The sequence below is a fragment of the Elephas maximus genome, chromosome 8 (genome assembly GCF_024166365.1).
Source record: "Elephas maximus indicus isolate mEleMax1 chromosome 8, mEleMax1 primary haplotype, whole genome shotgun sequence".
Taxonomy (NCBI): domain Eukaryota; kingdom Metazoa; phylum Chordata; class Mammalia; order Proboscidea; family Elephantidae; genus Elephas; species Elephas maximus.
The window spans coordinates 15576441-15594549 of record NC_064826.1 but is presented as its reverse complement, the minus strand read 5'-3'; the positions used below and the strand labels follow the sequence as shown (position 1 = coordinate 15594549).

At 43.9% G+C, this 18109-nt stretch overlaps 1 protein-coding gene across 1 annotated transcript in view; it reads left to right on the top strand.

Annotated features, from left to right (window-relative positions):
* LRGUK (leucine rich repeats and guanylate kinase domain containing) overlaps positions 1 to 14678 on the top strand; it is a 133646-nt gene extending 118968 nt beyond the window's left edge. Inside the window, exons 18-21 of the mRNA XM_049894621.1 lie at positions 1917 to 2005; positions 5217 to 5342; positions 12140 to 12288; positions 13884 to 14678. Of these exons, the coding sequence (XP_049750578.1) occupies positions 1917 to 2005; positions 5217 to 5342; positions 12140 to 12288; positions 13884 to 14023 (504 nt within the window). The 3' untranslated portion in view covers positions 14024 to 14678. The remainder of the gene's footprint in view (positions 1 to 1916; positions 2006 to 5216; positions 5343 to 12139; positions 12289 to 13883) is intronic.
* Positions 14679 to 18109: the final 3431 nt, after the last annotated feature.

The window sequence follows — 18109 nt, the reverse complement described above, 5'->3', positions numbered from 1 at the left end:
AGCAACCCTGTGCACAACAGAACGAAACACTGCCAGGTCCTGTGCCATCCTCACAATTGCTACTATGCTTGAGTCCATTGTTGCAGCAGCTGTGACAGTCCATCTCGTTAATGGTCTTCCTCTTTTTCACTGACTCTTTACTTTACCAAGCTTGATGTCCTTCTCCAGGGACTGAATCCTCCTGAAAACATGTCCAAAGTACGTAAGACACAGTTTCACCATTCTTGCTTCCAAGGAGCATTCTGGTTGTACTTCTTCCAAGACAGATTTGTTCGTTCTTTTGGCAGTCCATGGCATGTTCAATATTCTTCACCAACCCCACAACTCAAAGGTATCGATTCTTATTCAGTCTTCCTTATTCATTGTCCAACTTTTGCATGATACGAGGTGATTGAGAACACCATGGCTTGGGTCAGGCATGCCTTAGTCCTCAAGGTGACATCTTAGCTTTTTAATACTTTAAAGAGATCTCTTGCAGCCTATTTGCCCAATGCAATGCGTCTTTTGATTTCTTGACTGCTACCTCCATGGGTGTTGATTGTGGATCCAAGTAAAATGAAATCCTTGACAGCCTCAATCTTTTCTACTTTTATCACAATGTTGCTTATTGGTTCAGTTGCTATAGTTTCCCTCAAAGAGCCCTGGTGGTGTTGCGGCTATGCACTCAGCTGCTAACAGAAAAGTCAGCGATTCAAACCCACCAGCTGCTCCATGGGAGAAAGAAGAATGTGGCAGTCTGCTTCCGTAAAGATTACAGCCTTGGGAACCTTATGAGGCAGTTCTACTCTGTCCTGTGGGGTCACTATGAATCAGAATCAACTTGAGGGCAATGGGTTTAGTGTGATTTATAGTTTCCGTCACATAGCCACCCACCCTGCTTTGGCATGGTTGGTTCCCTGGAATGCATACATGAGGGCTCTGCTGGCTTAGTTAAGATTTTTGCTCCAGAATTGTTGTGACTAGATCTTTGCATTCTAGAAGAAGCCCAGCTCCCTGTACTTCAAGCGTGTCTGTTTCTTCAACCAGATGCTCCTTCTCCTAAGGGGTCACCTTTGCTCCTGAAGTCAGCCAAGTCTCTGAAAGTCAGTTCTCCAGGACAAAAAAAAAAAAAGGCTGAATAACCAATTGATTGAAAGCCAATATACCAAGAGTATGTGTGTAGCACAAAAGGCCTGCACATGCCAAGAAACCAGATGTGTGAAGACCAGTGAAAAAGTGGACCTGGATGACAAAGTATTGGGCAGTGATGTCCACCACACTACCTCCTTTCAATACAGGAGACATGTTGGCTCAGGGAGGGCAGGTGGCCTCTCAGTTTCCTAGTGTTGCTGTAACAGAAATACTACAACCAGGTGGCTTTAAAGAACAGGAATTTATTTTCTCACAGTTCTGGAGGCTGAAAGTCCAAATCAGGGTCTCAGCTCTGTCGATTCCCTCCTTGTCAGTACCCCTGGACATACCTTGATTCGTTGGCATTCTTTGGCTTGTAGATTGTTCTCACATGGTGTCTGCCTTTCCCCGTGTGTGAATCTCTGTGTCTATTCTGGTCTTTTAATAACTCAGAAGTGATTAGGTTTGGGATCCCTACCCTATTCTGGTATGCCCTCATTAACATAACAAAAGAAAAACCTTATTCCAAACAGGATCACATCACAGGTACAAGGGCCAGGATTTCAACACATATTTGGGGGAGGGGAGGGCACAATTCAGTTTGTAACAGGTGGCTTGTCCAGGATCATACAGTGGAGACATGTTTATTTTTCTTCTCCCCAGGTGCATTTTCCAGTGTTTTTACACTTGTCTTTTCTTCCCACATATTTGGCCATCTCTAGTAGGAAGAGAACGATCATAGCTCTTGGACTCGTCTGACATATTTTTAACACCAATGTAATTTGCCGGTCGTGTTTCTTACCCAGGAAAGAGACTCTGTGCAGAGGCAGCATGAGATAGCCCGGCAGGCCCTAATGGGAAGGGCACCCCCTGATCACACACTTCTTTTTCAAAGGTAATGATTTACCAGATTGACTGACACCCGGGAATCCTTAGGAGCCCTGGTGGCGCAGTGGTTAAGAGCTCAGCTGCTAACCAAAAGATCAGTTCGAATCTACCAGCTGCTACTTGGAAACCCTATGGGGGCAGTTCTACTCTGTCCTATAGGGTCACTATGAGTCAGAATTGACTCAACAGCAATGGGTTTGCTTTGGTTTTGGGGCATCATTAGATTGATTTTCTGGTGCCCATATGTGCCAAGTGAATCCCAAATCATCAACATAAATGGGAACCTCTGTATTGAAATGGGCCCAGGGATTCAGCGACAAGCCCAGTACTACAAATCATAGTTTCCTTCCATTTGTATATAAACATATGTATTTAAAGGCACAATATACTCATAGGCTACTAGAAAAGGGTGACTTTTGCAATCTTTGAATACTACAAAGAGTGATATCTCTGGTGGTGTCAGAATATAGGTGTCAGCCTTCACCAAGACTGTTGATGGCTGAAGGTTAATTAAAATACGCTGTTGAGTACCCTATACTTGTCCTTTGTGGCTCTTGAAATCTAGTGATTAATTTGTTATTTGTGCGATCATTTGTTTAATGTCCTTACCCCTCTTGGACTGTAAATTTCATGAGAGAAGGGACCATTGTCTTTACTCATGGATGACTTCTTAGTCCTTAGTATAAGATGTTTCACTTTAGTGCCTGCCTCTCAGCAAGGGCGTCACAGATGTTAGTGGCCATAATTATTATTATTATACTATACTTATTACTAATAATAACAAATTATTATTTAATATATTGTTTTAAATATAAGTATATATTTAATATAATTATATAATATGTTTAATTATATTACATTAAATATATTTTAATAATATAATGATTGTACTATTGTTAAATATGAAAAGGAACACATAGGCTTTAAATTTTACACAATATGAATAACTTGACCAGACAGTAGTTATGAAATGCTTACAATTGATTTTCTGAATGTGACAGGCTTCAATGTTATGAGTTTTCCTTCCTGTGTGACCTTTTAGAAAGTGTGAATGATAGAAAAGAAAAGTCCCTATTCTGAAAAAGTTACTAAAAGTACCAGCAAGTATTTTTTTTTTTTTAGTTTGCTAGTAAAGTTAAGAATGCAATGATTCAACAAAGCAAAATCTAAAAAGTCATTAAAATTTTTTTTCAATTTCAGTTCTTTTTATTGTCCGCAATTTCAAGCTATTTATTGAGAACTTTTCATCAGTATTGGGAGTCCCTGAGCAGCACAAAAAGGCACTCAACTACTAGCCAAAAGATTGGCAGTTCAAACCCACCCGGAGGCACCTCGGAAGATAGGCCTGGCAATCTGCTTCCGAAAGGCTACAGCCATGAACACCCTATGGAGCTCAGTTCTACTGTGCCATGCATGAGGTCACCATGAGTCGGAATAGACCCGGTGGCAAGCTAACAACAACAATCAATATATAAGATTAAGTTTTTGTCTATTTGCTACCATGTAACAGAAGTCAGATGAATTTTCCCCACATCTGTAGGCTATCTTTGAATAGTCCGGTTCAAAAGACAGTGTGATATGTACAAAGTTCTGCTGCAGGGTGGGGAGGGTGGTGGCCAGGAGCCAGGCAGTATCCCCCAGTGCAGCTGAAGCTGGAGCCTGTGTGACCACTGACCAGCAGAGTGGCCATGTCTACTAAAGCTTTGAGACAGGGAAACCAAACAGTGCCAAATACGTGCTCCAAGTGGATCATCATGAAGGTGGCTGCTTTGAACTTGCTCACGCTTATTTGCAACTGGGCTGCTTTGTACCAGGCACCTCTATGTAGCAAGTCTGGGTGAAAAACAGCAGGGTTTACTGCTTAGCAATGGTAAACGACTCTTTCCAGGTATGCTGGGGAACAGGTGAGTTTATAAGGGTGAAAAACAGCAGGGTTGACTGCTTAGCAATGGTAAAGGACTCTTTCCAGGTATGCTGGGGAACAGGTGAGTTTATAAGGGTGAAAAACAGCAGGGTTTACTGCTTAGCAATGGTAAACGACTCTTTCCAGGTATGCTGGGGAACAGGTGAGTTTATAAGGGTGAAAAACAGCAGGGTTTACTGCTTAGCAATGGTAAATGACTCTTTCCAGGTATGCTGGGGAACAGGTGAGTTTATAAGGGTGAAAAACAGCAGGGTTTACTGCTTAGCAATGGTAAAGGACTCTTTCCAGGTATGCTGGGGAACAGGTGAGTTTATAAGGGTGAAAAACAGCAGGGTTTACTGCTTAGCAATGGTAAAGAACTCTTTCCAGGTATGCTGGGGAACAGGTGAGTTTATAAGGGTGAAAAACAGCAGGGTTTACTGCTTAGCAATGGTAAACGACTCTTTCTAGGTATGCTGGGGAACAGGTGAGTTTATAAAAAAATATATATATAAATCGATGAAGAAGGAATATTTTACTTTCGAGTTTAGTTGTGAGAATGATGTTAGACTTTTTAGAAATATTTTATCGGGGTACCAATTCAAAGTATTAGATTACCTACAAAATTGGAAAATATCAATATTGCTGGGCCTTACACAATAAATAGACTAATGGTTTACAATGCGATATGTACTAACCAGAGCGCAGGTGACGCTGTGGTTAAGAGCTCAGCTGCTAACCAAAAAGTCGGCACCAGGCGCTCCTTGGAAACTCTATGGGGCAGTTCTACTCTGTCCTGTAGGGTTGCTATGAGTCAGAATCAAGTCGACGGCAACGGGTTTGGTTTTTGGTTTTTTGATACATACTAATCACCAGGAAGATGAGGTAACTACATTAATAGCTTTATAGATAAGGAATACTGACAAAAACACAAACTTCCTTAATCTACACATTCAAATGTAATAAAGCCAGTGTCTAAGGCAAGTTCTGAAGTGAATGCCTAGGGGTGGCTACATTACATTATTCCTGGTAGATTTTATTGACATTTGGATTTGTATTGCATAGAATGGTAGGTATTACATGTGTGTGTACTTGGTATCGGAGCCCTGGTGGCATAGTGGTTAAGAGCTTGGCTGTTAACAAAAGGTCAGCAGTTCAAATCCACCAGCTGCTCCTTGGAAACTCTGTGGGGCAGTTCTACTCTGTCCTATAAGGTTGCTATGAGTTGGAATTGAATCACCGGTAATGGGTTTTTTTAAATACTTGGTATCATTATAAAACCCTTAAGATTTTTTTTTTTAATTTCCAATTTCAGGGGTCTGGTACCAGCACCTGTCATCAGTGATCTACGTTACTTTACACAGTTAGGAGAACCACAGAGAGGTTTTGAGTTTTATGATGATTATGTTGTAACTCCTTTTGGATCACATTCTAGGCAGAGGTGAGCTGGGTTTTGTTGGATGGAAGAATTACCTTCTGCTGTTAGTTAAGGCATGGCACACGTGTCTTCACAGACTTCAGAGGAATGCCAACGCTGGGAAGCAGGGCCCCACCTCCCACAGTGGAATTTAAAGGGTGGACCCTACCCCTCTAGATAGGACATGGCTATGGCCTAGGCTTGCATGATTGGAAGCATCTATCCGGGACTTTGAATCTTGAGCGAGTGACACGAAGATGCAGGGACAGTGGGAGGGAAATTACTTAAGTCTCCAGTGGTAGAAGAATTAGGAATTTGGAGGAATGGCCCAGGCATACATTCTGGCAGTACGAGTAATGATGTTCCACGAGTCCCCTCCTCTGTTGTGGGCAACTCGGCTGGGGTCTTGGTTGCTGCCCAGTTTTCAAGCCTGGTTCTCTAGTTTTCCATTAATTTTATAAGCCATCTGAGAGCCCACCAACAAGCTCCGTTTTTATGTTCAAAGTAGCCAGGGTTGGCTCTGTCTTTTGCAGCCAAAATCTCTGATTAGTACAACGCTATCTTTCAAAAAATGTTTACCAGCTGATGTCCAGCCTATGAAAGGCCATTTCAAGGTCCCGGTGTTTAATATGCCACAGTGTGTTTCAACAGCTGAATATGTGACCGTTGAGAGCCCCGAGTCTGCTACAGCAAGCGCTCAATCATGAATGTTAGTGTGCTGCCTTTGTGGGTATTCCATTGCTTCCTGTTCCTTCTGCTGCTGCTCCTGTCTCTACAGCTGACCATCTCTCTACAGGTCTTAAGTACAAGCCTCCCAAGTAAAGATCTGAGTGGTTGCATCAGTCTCCATCTGCTCTGGGGTGCCCCACTGGGGATAGATCTCTGGGTTACAGGCTGATACATAGGTTAGCTTCTCCTGAGTCAGGTACCCGTCCTTTATCCAATCACCTGTGGCCAGGCCCTTGTGGTGTAAAGAACTCATCAGAAGGGGTCTGTAGGCATGAAAGTCTCTCTGGAATATCCAAAAGCAGGTTGAATGACTGGAAAGAAGTATACCAAAATGTTCACTGCGGGTATTCTGGTAGAATTACTCATTATTTTTATTTTCTTCCTTTTCCTTTTTTGATAACTTCTAGAATGTGTGTGTATCTATATATATATATTTAATTGTAAAATATATATCAAAAAGCTTACATTAATTACATCCATCATGTTGTGCTACCAACACCACTATCCATTTCCAAACGTTTTACATCACCCCAAACAGAATCTCAGTATCCCTTCAGCGATAACGCCCATTCCCCTTTCACCCCAGCCCCTGGTGACCACTAATAAACTTTGGCCTCGATGCATCTGCCTACTGTAGATATTTCATATAAGCGGGGTCAGACAGTATTTGTCCTTTTTGTGTCCGACTTTTTATTTCACTCAGCACAGTGTTTTCGAGGCTCATCCACACTGTTGCATCAGAACTCCCTTTCTCTTTATGGACGAGTAATATTCCACTGTATGGGTGTGCCACATTTGGTGTGTCCATTCAGCTCTTGGTGGGCGCTGGATTGTTTCCACCTTTGGGCTATATGACTAATGCTGCAATGAACATAGGTGTACACGTACCTGTTTGAGTCCCTGGTTGAGTCCCAAAGTCCCTGGGGTATATGACAAGGAGTGGATCTATTTTATTTTTGTAGCCTAAAAAAACTATTTAAAATCTGTGAGAATTTGATGAAATATTCAATAAATGAGAAAAAATGGCTCTTAGAGAAGCTTCTGACACCACTCTATATGCTAAAAAAAATTCAGATGAATTAAGGTTAAATATTAATAAATACCTATTATATAATAAGTGATGAAAGTGAGCTATAAATGTATATCGAGCATAATGTAGATTATAAAATATTCATGTGGGTGCATAGAACAAAAACACTGAAAAGAAATGGACCAAAATATCGGTTGTTGTCTTTCGGTGGTGGGATTATGACCAACTTTCCCCCCATATTTTAAACAATGAGTATTTCATAATTTCAAGTGTTAATATAGTTTTTAAAAGTCACTTTAAAGTGGCTGTCCAGGCAAAGGGTTATTTTGCACATGAGGACCATTTGTCAGGATAACCATTTCAGAACTGAGCGATGCTTTCCTTCATCTCTGTGTTCTGTTGTTGTGACACCCTTTGTGTTTCATAAATGGCATGATGAAAAAGAGCTGTCCCCTCTAAGTGGTCCTTTCTAAGTCTGCACATCTCACTGGATACTAGAGATCCTAACATGGTAATTAGTTAATTAGGCTGCTGTAACCATGTCGAAACTGTGGATCTCGGAGGATTTGTTTGAACTCGGAATTTGTAGTAAAAGGAAGGTAGGCTGCTGGGAATACAGTAAGAAAAAGAAAAAGAATGCCTAGTAGGCTGCGGTGGGCTTAGCCATCATCTGTTCCCACGGAAAAAGGGCCCGGCCCATCACTCAAGTCTGACGCTGCGCGTGCAGTTGTAAATGTGTCTTTTAGCTCCACCACTTTCTTACTTCTGACTGTCTAAGCATTTCCATTTAATGCTTTCTTTAACACAAAGGAGAAGGCATCGTGGAAAGGGAGCACTTTCTCTATGATCCATTTTAAATGAAGACCTGTTCTTTTTCAAAAGTTACCAGAACATATGCATTCAAAAGCCAGTGAAACTTTGCTTACCTTTATTTTTTTTGCAATATATGTTTATCACACCATTTTAGAGATTTTGCCATAATATCTATGATATGTTTTTCACTAAAATAGGGAAGAACATCTTTATGCTTCTATCATTAGAATAAAAGATCTAGCCCATAAAATGTAGAAAGCTGCATTTAGGGGAAAAGACTCAGTCTGGGTATAAATCCAGAGAGATGATCCCAAGCTTGGTGCTGTTCCACTGCGGGGAGTTGAAGGCAGAGTAGCTCAGTCACTGGAAATCCCAGATGTTGGCAGAATTGGTCTCAGTTTACACTCTCTTGGCAGTGCTTCTTGGACATTTTCAATTACCCTAGGAAGGAGCAAGAGGTTGGGAAACAAGGTCTTCCAGGAGCATGGATGTTCTCCCTGAAAAGGCCTGGAATTCATAAGGGGGTTCCAAAAACTTTTCCCTGGCAAAAAGAAGACAGACCCAGAAACTCAGCCCAAGCTGGTAAGATGGACCACCTCCTTCAAGGAAGCAATTAAACTTTTCTTCTAGTTGATACTAAGTACCCAAAACTTGTAAACAGAATGTCTGGGTGCAGGGAAATGGCCCCATCCTGGAATATTTCTGTCTGGGAATGTTGGTGACATCTAGCACTAGCTGGAGTTAATGGGAAGCAGCAACCATATTCGGCAGTGTGAAAGCTGTCCAGGAGAGCTGGTTCTGGATAAAATAGACCACCTGCTAGAGAGCCAGTTCTAGACGGAATAGGCCACCTGCTGGAGCGCTAGCTGGACAGAACAGACCACGTGCTGGAGAGCCGGTTCTGGACAGAAAAGGCCATTTACTAGACAGCCGGTTCTGGACAGAGTAGAGCATCTGCTGGAGAATCAGTTCTGAATAGAACAGACCACCTGTGGAGAGTTGGTTTTGGATAGAATAGGCCATCTGATATTGAGCTAGTTCTGGACAGAATAGGCCACCTACTGGAGAGCCAGTTCTGGACAGAATATACCACCTGCTGGAGAGCCGGTTCTGGATAGACTAGACCATCTCCTGGATAGCTGGTTCTGGATAGAACAGACCATCTGTTGAATAGCTGGTTCTAGATTCCAGCCACAAACTAGAACCCAAGTGCTGCAGCCTCTGTCCCTTCTCAGGAGCACTGCACATCACTTGAGCCACAGCCCCCACTCCCCAGGTCCAACCATGGTAAACTCTAGAGCCCAAGTCCCACTCTCGCCATCCCACCCATCCTGCCCTCCCATTAGATGAACTACTCACTCCCACCCTTAAGCTTCTCTCCAAAAGTAACTCCTTTTTTTTTTTGTCTTTGACTGTTAGTCTCCTAAGCAAGCTTCTTCCTGCCATTCCTGAAGTCCACCTTGCCCAGGAAGCATTCCTATAACTGTTAACTGAAGAAAGGACATCTGGCCTCCAGGGCGGGCCTTCAGTCATGATGTTCCGTCTTAGAACATTCCCCTGCTCCAGCCCTAGCATCCACCCCACCTTCCCCTTTTGTCTGGCTAATTCACGCCTCTGGTCTTAACTACAATGTCACTTCCTCAGGGAGACCTGCCTGGTGTCCCTCATGTAACCTCTCCTAGCCTCATGCCACTCACACAATTATAATAGTGTTTGTGTGACTGAATAAGCCAGCAGGCCTGTAAGCTGCACCAGGGCAGGTTCTAGATCATTCTTTTGGGTGTATCCCTGGCACCTGCTCAGTGCTGGCATTACGCATGATTAGAGGAATAAGTGACAGAAAAGAGGGGCAAGAGCTAAAACAAATGGTGGAGTCCCAAGGCAAGAGGGGGAAGTGGATGGGTCAGGGCAGGGGCTGATTATCCAATAGGGAAGGTAAGCACAGTGCTTACTTGCTTACCAGATCATTGTAGCGAACAATTTCACATTTTTTTCACATCAAAGATTCTGCTTCTAGGTATGGCTGGCATCTCTCTCTCTCCCAACCCCACAGCACCTTCCTACAGAATCAAAGCCTCTTTTCAAATTTCCAATTCCTGACAGGGGCGGATGACCCAATAAGCACGGTAGGCACAGGCTTACTTGTGCTTACCTACTAATCTGTAGTGAACAGTTTTCCATGAGAAATTTTTCACTACAGGTGACCCAGTAAGCACTGAGTTTACCTTGCCTGTTGGATAATCTGCCCCTGGGTCAGGGAGAGAAAGGAGCACTTCTAGCTTCCTGTCAGCCAGGCTCTGAGTTTTCCTTATTTGCAGACTGAGTCAGGGACTCCTCATGATAGGACTTGAACATTTACTGAGTAAACTTCACTGCATAAATCTCTCCCACCCCCTGGTTAGCGCCTGAAAATCAGCCACTAGATTTGCAATCCCATAAGACTTGGAAACCCTGGTGGTGTAGTGGTTAAGAGTTCAGCCGCTGCAACTAGGAGTATATAAAAACCAAAAAAACAAACCCAGTGCGGTCGAGTCGATTCCGACTCATAGCAACCCCATAGGACAGAGTAGAACTGCCCCATAGAGTTTCCAAGGAGCACCTGGCGGATTTGAACTGCCAACCCTTTGGTTAGCAGCCATAGCACTTAACTACTATGCCACCAGGGTTTCCAGGAGTATATAGCAAAGTGTATATAAATTTTTGCATGGGAGAGACTGACTTGATTTGTAAACTTTCACTTAAAGCACAATTAAAAAAAAAAGTTCAGCTGCTAACTGAAAGGTCGGCAGTTCGAATCCACCAGGCGCTCCTTGGAAACCCTACGGGGCAGTTCTACTCTGTCCTATAAGGTCGCTGTGAGTCAGAATTGACTCGATGGCAGAGAGTTTGGTTTTTTGGGTTATCTTAAGACTTTGGACCATGTTAAAATGCGGCATTCCTCCAAAAAAGTAATGGTGTAAGCATCAGCCATTTTCATGGGGTTAATTTCAGATTCTTTAATGAGAGCAAACTTGGTGGGGATGAGGCACAAGCGTAGGGGTGAAGGGTCCAGAACTGTGAGCCCAGAAGACCCAAAAGCAAGCCTAGCAATGTCACAAACCTCTGCAGGTTGAGCTTCCCTGGGAGGAAGCCAGGAAACGAGACTCCCAAAGGAGAGGAACCCGGTGGTAGGAATCGCACTGGACCAGAAACGGGGATTTTAGGCACCAGATCATACCTTTACCTTGTCCTAAAACTAGAAACCAGCTGTCGTCCAGGCAATTCCGACTCGTGGCGACCCCTGTGTGTCAGAGTAGAGCGGTGCTCAGAGGGTTTTCAGTGGTTGGTTTTTCAGAAGTAGATCACCAGGCCTTTCTTCCAAGGTGCCTCTGGGGGGACTTGACCAACCAACCTTTCAGTTAGCAGCCAAGTGCATTAACTGTTTGCAATACCCAGGGACCCCTTTTCTTAAAAGGGGGAACAAAATCACAGCCCCCCCAAACCAGATGTGCCCAATGTATGGTCCAGGTCAGGCCCCCCAACATGCTTTTGTTTGCTCTGTCCTTGACATGGCAGGAACTGAAGTATATCAATTGCATTTGATTTTAAGGTCCTAGGGTTTAGGATCTGTGCCTTACTCTTCTCGTTTTATACTCTAGTAGCTAGCATGATGCTTTGTTCTAGAAGGTACTCAATTACATTTTGTTTAATGGATAAGGCACGTACACTAATACATACAGTGTTTAGTATGCTTTTCAGATGTGCTGGTTGCTATGTGGAGCCCTCGGATGGTGCAAACAGTTAACATGCTTGACTGCTAACCAAAATACAGAGGTTCGAGTCCACCCAGAAGCACCTCAAAAGAAAGCCTGGTGATCTGCTTCTGAAAAATCAGACAGTGAACACCCCCTGAGCACAGTTCTACTCTGACAACATGGAGCCACCACGAGTTGGAACTGACTCAGCAGCAACCGGTTTTTAATTGTGGCCGCTGTCTAGCACTTGCCACAGATACCATTCAGAATTTAGCTCAATAGAGACACTTCCTCAAACCACAGAACTTGGATACGGGGAACCCAGTGAAGTCATAGGAATAGGTTGTGTGGCCATTGTGGTTTTGCATCTCAAAGATCATTCATCACTGAATTGTATGCGTAGAAACTGTTGAATTGGTGTACGTTCTGCTGTGCGTATTCTCAACAACACTAACAAAAAATATAAAATAAATTTTATATATATATAAAAAGATCTTTCGTTTTTCACTTTCCAGTGGCAAAGATTCCTACGATGCCAGCACATGTTCTGGATTAACCCAGCCTCACCCGTGGTCAAGGGAACGTTTGTATCCCTCAGAGGTCAGCATTTCTTCACGCCCGGGATCAGGAAAGAGCGACGGCCAGGGGGACCGGGCCCTCAAAGGTTTGCATCATTTTTCACAAGATTCTCCTCATACTTTTTTTGCCATTGTTTTTCTGTCACTGATTCTTTTTTAATCAAGTGAGTGTTTTCTGTCAGACTCACCCCTCTAGGGCAGGGTGGGTTATTTCTCTTCCACTTACAGATGACAAACCAAGGTTCAGAGAGACGGGGGACGTGCCTAGGGTCACTGAGCTGCTCTGCCCACCTGGCCACACTGCCTACAGGGGGCAGGGGCAGGGCACCCCAGTATTTTCTCAATGCGCAAACCATCTGTTTAAGAAATGAGAATTTGCTAAGGTTTAAAGTTAGGCTTGCCAGTTTGTATTCCCATTTAAAAGATAGCCATACTCTTGTCTCCAGTCTTTCCCCCCGTAAGTGAATGCTCAAAGGCCAGGCGCCCTGAGACACTTGTGTATGTCACCTCAGTACCTGGGATGGAACTTACCTGGGCCCAGAAACGAACTGATCGAGAAAGGAGGTATCCTCTTCTACTGTCTTCTTTCTTCTCCAGGGCCTTTGTTCTCTTAAGATGTTTGCTTGACCTTCCCAGGTTAAAAGTATCTCCACGGTGCGGAAAAAAGCAAACAAGGAGAGGCTTTTTTTGGTCTGTCCTCTGTTAACATGGTAGCATCTTCTCTAGCAGTAGGTCGTTCTTGCTCTGGAATATAGCTGAAGAAAGTCCATTTTGCCTTTAACATGCTGAGCTGCTTTGACTTGCCCAGGACATCCAGTCTTTTTTATTGTCACTCTTTTTTTCTCACTCCCTGTAGAACCTTCTGCCCACTTCTTCAACCCTGACACATTGCTTTCTCCCCACTAACAGTTCTGATTTCTTTATGGCCAGCATGCCCCCACCCTCAGCCTGTTTTCCAAACGCTTCCTGCTTTCCACTGTCCCAGAAGACCCCCAGCTCCTGAGGCCGTCAGTCCTGGTGGACAGACCAACCTTGTACAAATACACCTGGAGGCATTAGGTGCAGTTTCTCTAGGAAGGGTTTCAGGGTGTGTGTGCGTATGTGTGGGTGAGCACGCGTGTGCGTATGTGTGGGTGAGCACGCGTGTGCGTATGTGTGGGTGAGCACGCGTGTGCGTATGTGTGGGTGAGCACGCGTGTGCGTATGTGTGGGTGAGCACGCGTGTGCGTATGTGTGGGTGAGCACGCGTGTGCGTATGTGTGGGTGAGCACGCGTGTGCGTATGTGTGGGTGAGCACGCGTGTGCGTATGTGTGGGTGAGCACGCGTGTGCGTATGTGTGGGTGAGCACGCTTGGGTCCACACATGTATGATTGTGGAAGAGTATGCTGGGGGGCACTGTTACAGAAGACATGAGCTGAGGGGAAGAGCAGCTTACTCTAGCCACCTTCTGGTCATTGGGCCAAACAGCCCAAGTCTAAACAACCCAAGGCTTGGCCAGCCATGCAGATGACATATTCTGAACCTCATCCCCTGTTGTTCTTGTTTGGAAGTCCCTCATTCCTAAGTTTGTTATGAATAGTTCTAAAAACTTTCTGGTACTCACATCACTCAATGCTTATTTTATTTGTTTAGTGAAAGCAAGGAGTTAACTGTATGAACTGTTGTGTGCTTTTTCTTAAGGTTTTACAGCACTACCTAAAGGGTCGATTTCACATGAAAGAGATTCTTTCCAGTGCAGAAAGCCCACGGTCCCAGTCGTCTGTCATCCAGGAGCCAACACCAAACCCATCCTCCCTCCCATCCCTCAGGGCCGCAAGTAGCCCAGCGCTGACAACTGATCTTAACATGGACACTGGCACCAATCACACCCAGCCCCTTCCTCTTATCTTACAGATCCCAGCTTTCTTCTCACTCAACCAAATACCCACAAAAGAACGTTCTACCGGAATACTCAGTTCCTTTTGCGATTCTCTGAATAGTGTCTTTTTTAGTTTTTTTTAATGTGAGTTATTCTTAGCTTTTAAAAATGTCATTTCAGTTTTTCCCATAGCTATAAATGATCCTTCCAGCTGCTCTCTGCTCTGAAGTATCATTGAACGCCCAAATCTCCCAAGCCCCAGCATTGCTACGTGCGGAGTGAGCTTTAGATATACCCAACTGTGACTCTGCTCTGACAATTTCAGTGGGTTCCTTTATAACAGCAGTGTGTACTCTAGGGGACTGAATCATTGGGTTCTGCTGATTATGAAAGGCTGTGGAGTTACATTTGACTTGTGGCCACCGTGATACGGGCTGCATCTCTCATGGGGGATTAATTGCTTTCTCATACTTAAGTGAGTTTACATTTGAAAATAGCAATGAAAGTTTCTTCAGCTTGATTTTAATTGTGATTTTTTGTGGTTCTCGACTTGATTTAGCCATGTGAAGGATAAAGAATATCAGATAATTCTTTTCTTTCACCCTTTTTGGACTCTGACTGTGTATTGCTTGTCATTGAAGTGTTATTAAACAATTTTCATCCTCTTTGTGGTTTAACTCTCTGCCTTTTGCAGAAAAAAAAAAATGTATTGACAATATTGTAGACAAGGCTGGTATTCAGCTGGTACGTTCCAGTAAGGCTCTCCTAGTTATTGAATGCTTGAACTACATCCCTATGGGCTGGTAAATGGTCTTTCCTTCAAGTCTCTGCACATGACTTCTTGTGGGAAAGAAGACTCCACAAAGTATTATCTCAAAGCCTACACCAAACGTGTTGCCATCAAGTTGATTCCGACTTACAGCGACCCTGTAGGACAGAGTAGAACTGCCCCATAGGGTTTCCAAGGCTGAAATCTTTACGGAAGCAGACTGCTACATCTTTCTCCTGTTGAGCAGCTGGTGGGTTCAAACTGCCGACCTTTCGGTTAGCAGCCAAGTGCTTAACCACTGCACCACCAGGGCTCTTCACATAGTTTTATCCTAGTAGTTAAATATTATGAACACCAAGGAGCCCTGGTGGTGCAAATAGCTAAGCACTCGGCTGCTAACTGAAAGGCTAGCGGTTTGAACTCACCTAACAGCTCCAGAGGAGAAAAGACCTGACGATGTGCTTCCGTAAAGATTACAGCCAAGAAAACCCTATGGGGCAGTTGTACTTTGTCACATGGGTTCGCCATGAGTCGGACTCGACAACACCCAACAGCAACATGAACATCAAAACCCTAGAAGGAGTTCCCTTTTTAAAATGTCAAAACCCTTTAATAACCCTCTTCCCCATGACTCAAATTTGGACATAGCATGATCTGCAGTCGGCTCCTGTCCTACACCTGGCCCTGTTCTCAGCAGGAGCTGGGCAAAGCTCTTTGCTTGGGGTCCTAGGAGGGAAACGGGGAACAGGGAGGAGAGGACATGTCAATCCTGCCTGGGGAAGAGGGGAGGAAGAGGACTTCTGTCTTTCCAGAATCTTTAAAAAAGAATCTTCAGGAACAGTTTAATTTTCACCAGAATCCTCTAGTCTTTTTTTTCTTTTTTTTCACAAAATCTTATGAACTATTTTAGACATTATTATGAAATAGCTTTAGGTCTCTGGATCATGCAAACAGCTTGTGCTCGTCTACTAACCCAAAGGTTAGCAGTTCAAATCCAGCCTGTGGCACTGTGGTAGAAAGGCCTGGCGATCTGCTTCTATAAAGGTTATAATCAAGAAAACCTGATGGAGCAGCTCAACTCCATAGCACATGGGGTCACCATGAGTCGGAAATGACTCGACGATGGGTATTTGGGAGATACAAAAACAATAGTTCTGGTTTCAGGCAACATGGGGTAGATGTGCTTTTCCCTATTTCCCCGGTAAGTACAGCTAGAATCCCGGACATTATGTAGCAATCAAACATAAAAAGATGCTGAGAGGTGGGAGGAAGAAGGCAGGCTGGCTAGGGTCCTCGGGACCTGAGAAGTAGGTGGTGGTGAGTTTCCTGGGTTCCCCTTTTGCCTCATTTATCCCAAACTGGGAGTTGAGGAAGCCTACAACCCCAAAACACCAACAGGCACAGACAAAAAAAGTCCCAGTAGAAATCTCACTAGCCAACAAGGGCTAGGACGGGGGAGCCTAGCAAGACAGAGAACTCCTTGACAATAACTGCTCTGCATCAGTCAAACACCATGGATAAAAGTGTACCCTCACCTTACAGTCGCCCCTGTCAGCAAAGGTTTCTACCTCTCCTGGATGTAACAAGGTGAGATCACGACAGGGAAGACCTCATGAAAGGCAAGACTGACCACTATTCACTGTTAACAAGAGCCATCCCCCACGGTATCATGGAAGGCTACTTAAGGAGCCTGGACTTCCAACCTTACCTAGCAGTAATGTGGCACTCCTTCCCCTTCCCATTGGGTGGTTTCAGACCCACCTCCTCTCAGGGTCAAGGGAGGCTTAGTGGGCACCCTAAACTTCCATCTCCACCCAGCATTAACCGGGCATCACCCTCCTCCCTGAGTGCCAACAGAGGCTGAATGGGGACTTGGACTTCCACTCCTACCTAACAGCAATGAGGTGGTGTGCCCTTCCCTCGCTGGCATGGGATCAGAGGAAGCCTGCTAAAACAGAAGATTTAAATAAGACCCAGAGTCTCATAATAGCATACTATCCAAAATAAAAATAAATCATTCACCATAACAAGAATCAGGACAACCTCAACTTGCATGAGAACATGAAGTAGGAAAATGCATTTTTTTTAGTGTTTTAATATTAGGGAGAATATATTTTCTCATTTGTTTCAGTATAGCTGTATAAGCTGTGATTAATCTCTAGTCCTTGGAAAATGGTGCAGGCCCTGTTCAAAATATAGCTGAGCACCCTGTTCCACTCTTAAACATAACAAACATCCTGATACCTTGCAACATGTTTTCCCCTATTCAAAATAGGTGATTAAGAGCTTGACATGACTAACGCCATAATGATGCTCTAAGTAATCTATAAACATTTTCTAATTGCACCAGCTGTACCCGTCTCTTCCAAAGGGGTACGGAGCTACCTTAGCTCCTGTGGCCTTGGTCTCTCTTCTTCTTTGTTCTCGTGAGAAATGGCCTTCAGCCTGAAAACCGAAAGGAAGGCTTTCTTTCTTGCTCCCTATCTCAGCCATGGTGGACTTGGCAAAACAGCTCCACTAAAAAATAGCCGAGAGATTCTTATGAGAGTTTTTCAGCCTGTTACAAATATACTGATTAGAGTCCAGGTGCCGGACATCTTTATCTTTAGTTTAATAAAGAGTTTTTGTAGTTGTTTTATGATGTATAAGACCATCTGTGGACTATGTGCTCAAAACATTAGGTAACCCTGATCTTTCCCATATAAAACCCTCCCATCAACCCTTTAGGGCAGACAGAATTTGGGAGAAATTTAACCCCCTCTGTCTCTTGAATACTGGTATTCAATAAAGCCTTCTTACTGCTTACCGCCTCCGGTCTCAGTATTGGCTTTGCAGCAGGTGGCTCGAACCTGCAATTTGCGGTAACAAAAAGACCCTCAAAAGATGTCAACTCTAAAACAACACAGGTGTTGGAATTATCTCACAAGGCTTTTGAAGTGGCCATCATGAAAATGCCACAATGAGCATTTAAAAACATGCTTGAAACACACGAAACATAGGTCTCAGTAAAGAAATGGAAGATATAAAGAAGACCGAAATGGGGATTTTAGAACGGAGCAATACAAGAACTGAAATTTGAAAACTTACTGGGTGGCCTGCACAGTAAAGTGGGGAGGACAGAGAAAAGAATCAATGAACTCGAAGACAGAGAAATATTAATTACCCAATCTGAACAACAGAGAGATAATAGACTGGGGAAGAAAAGGAACAGAGCCCCATCTGGGGCAATCCAAAAAAAAAAAAAAACAACTATTGCTGTCCAGTCAATTCCAACTCATA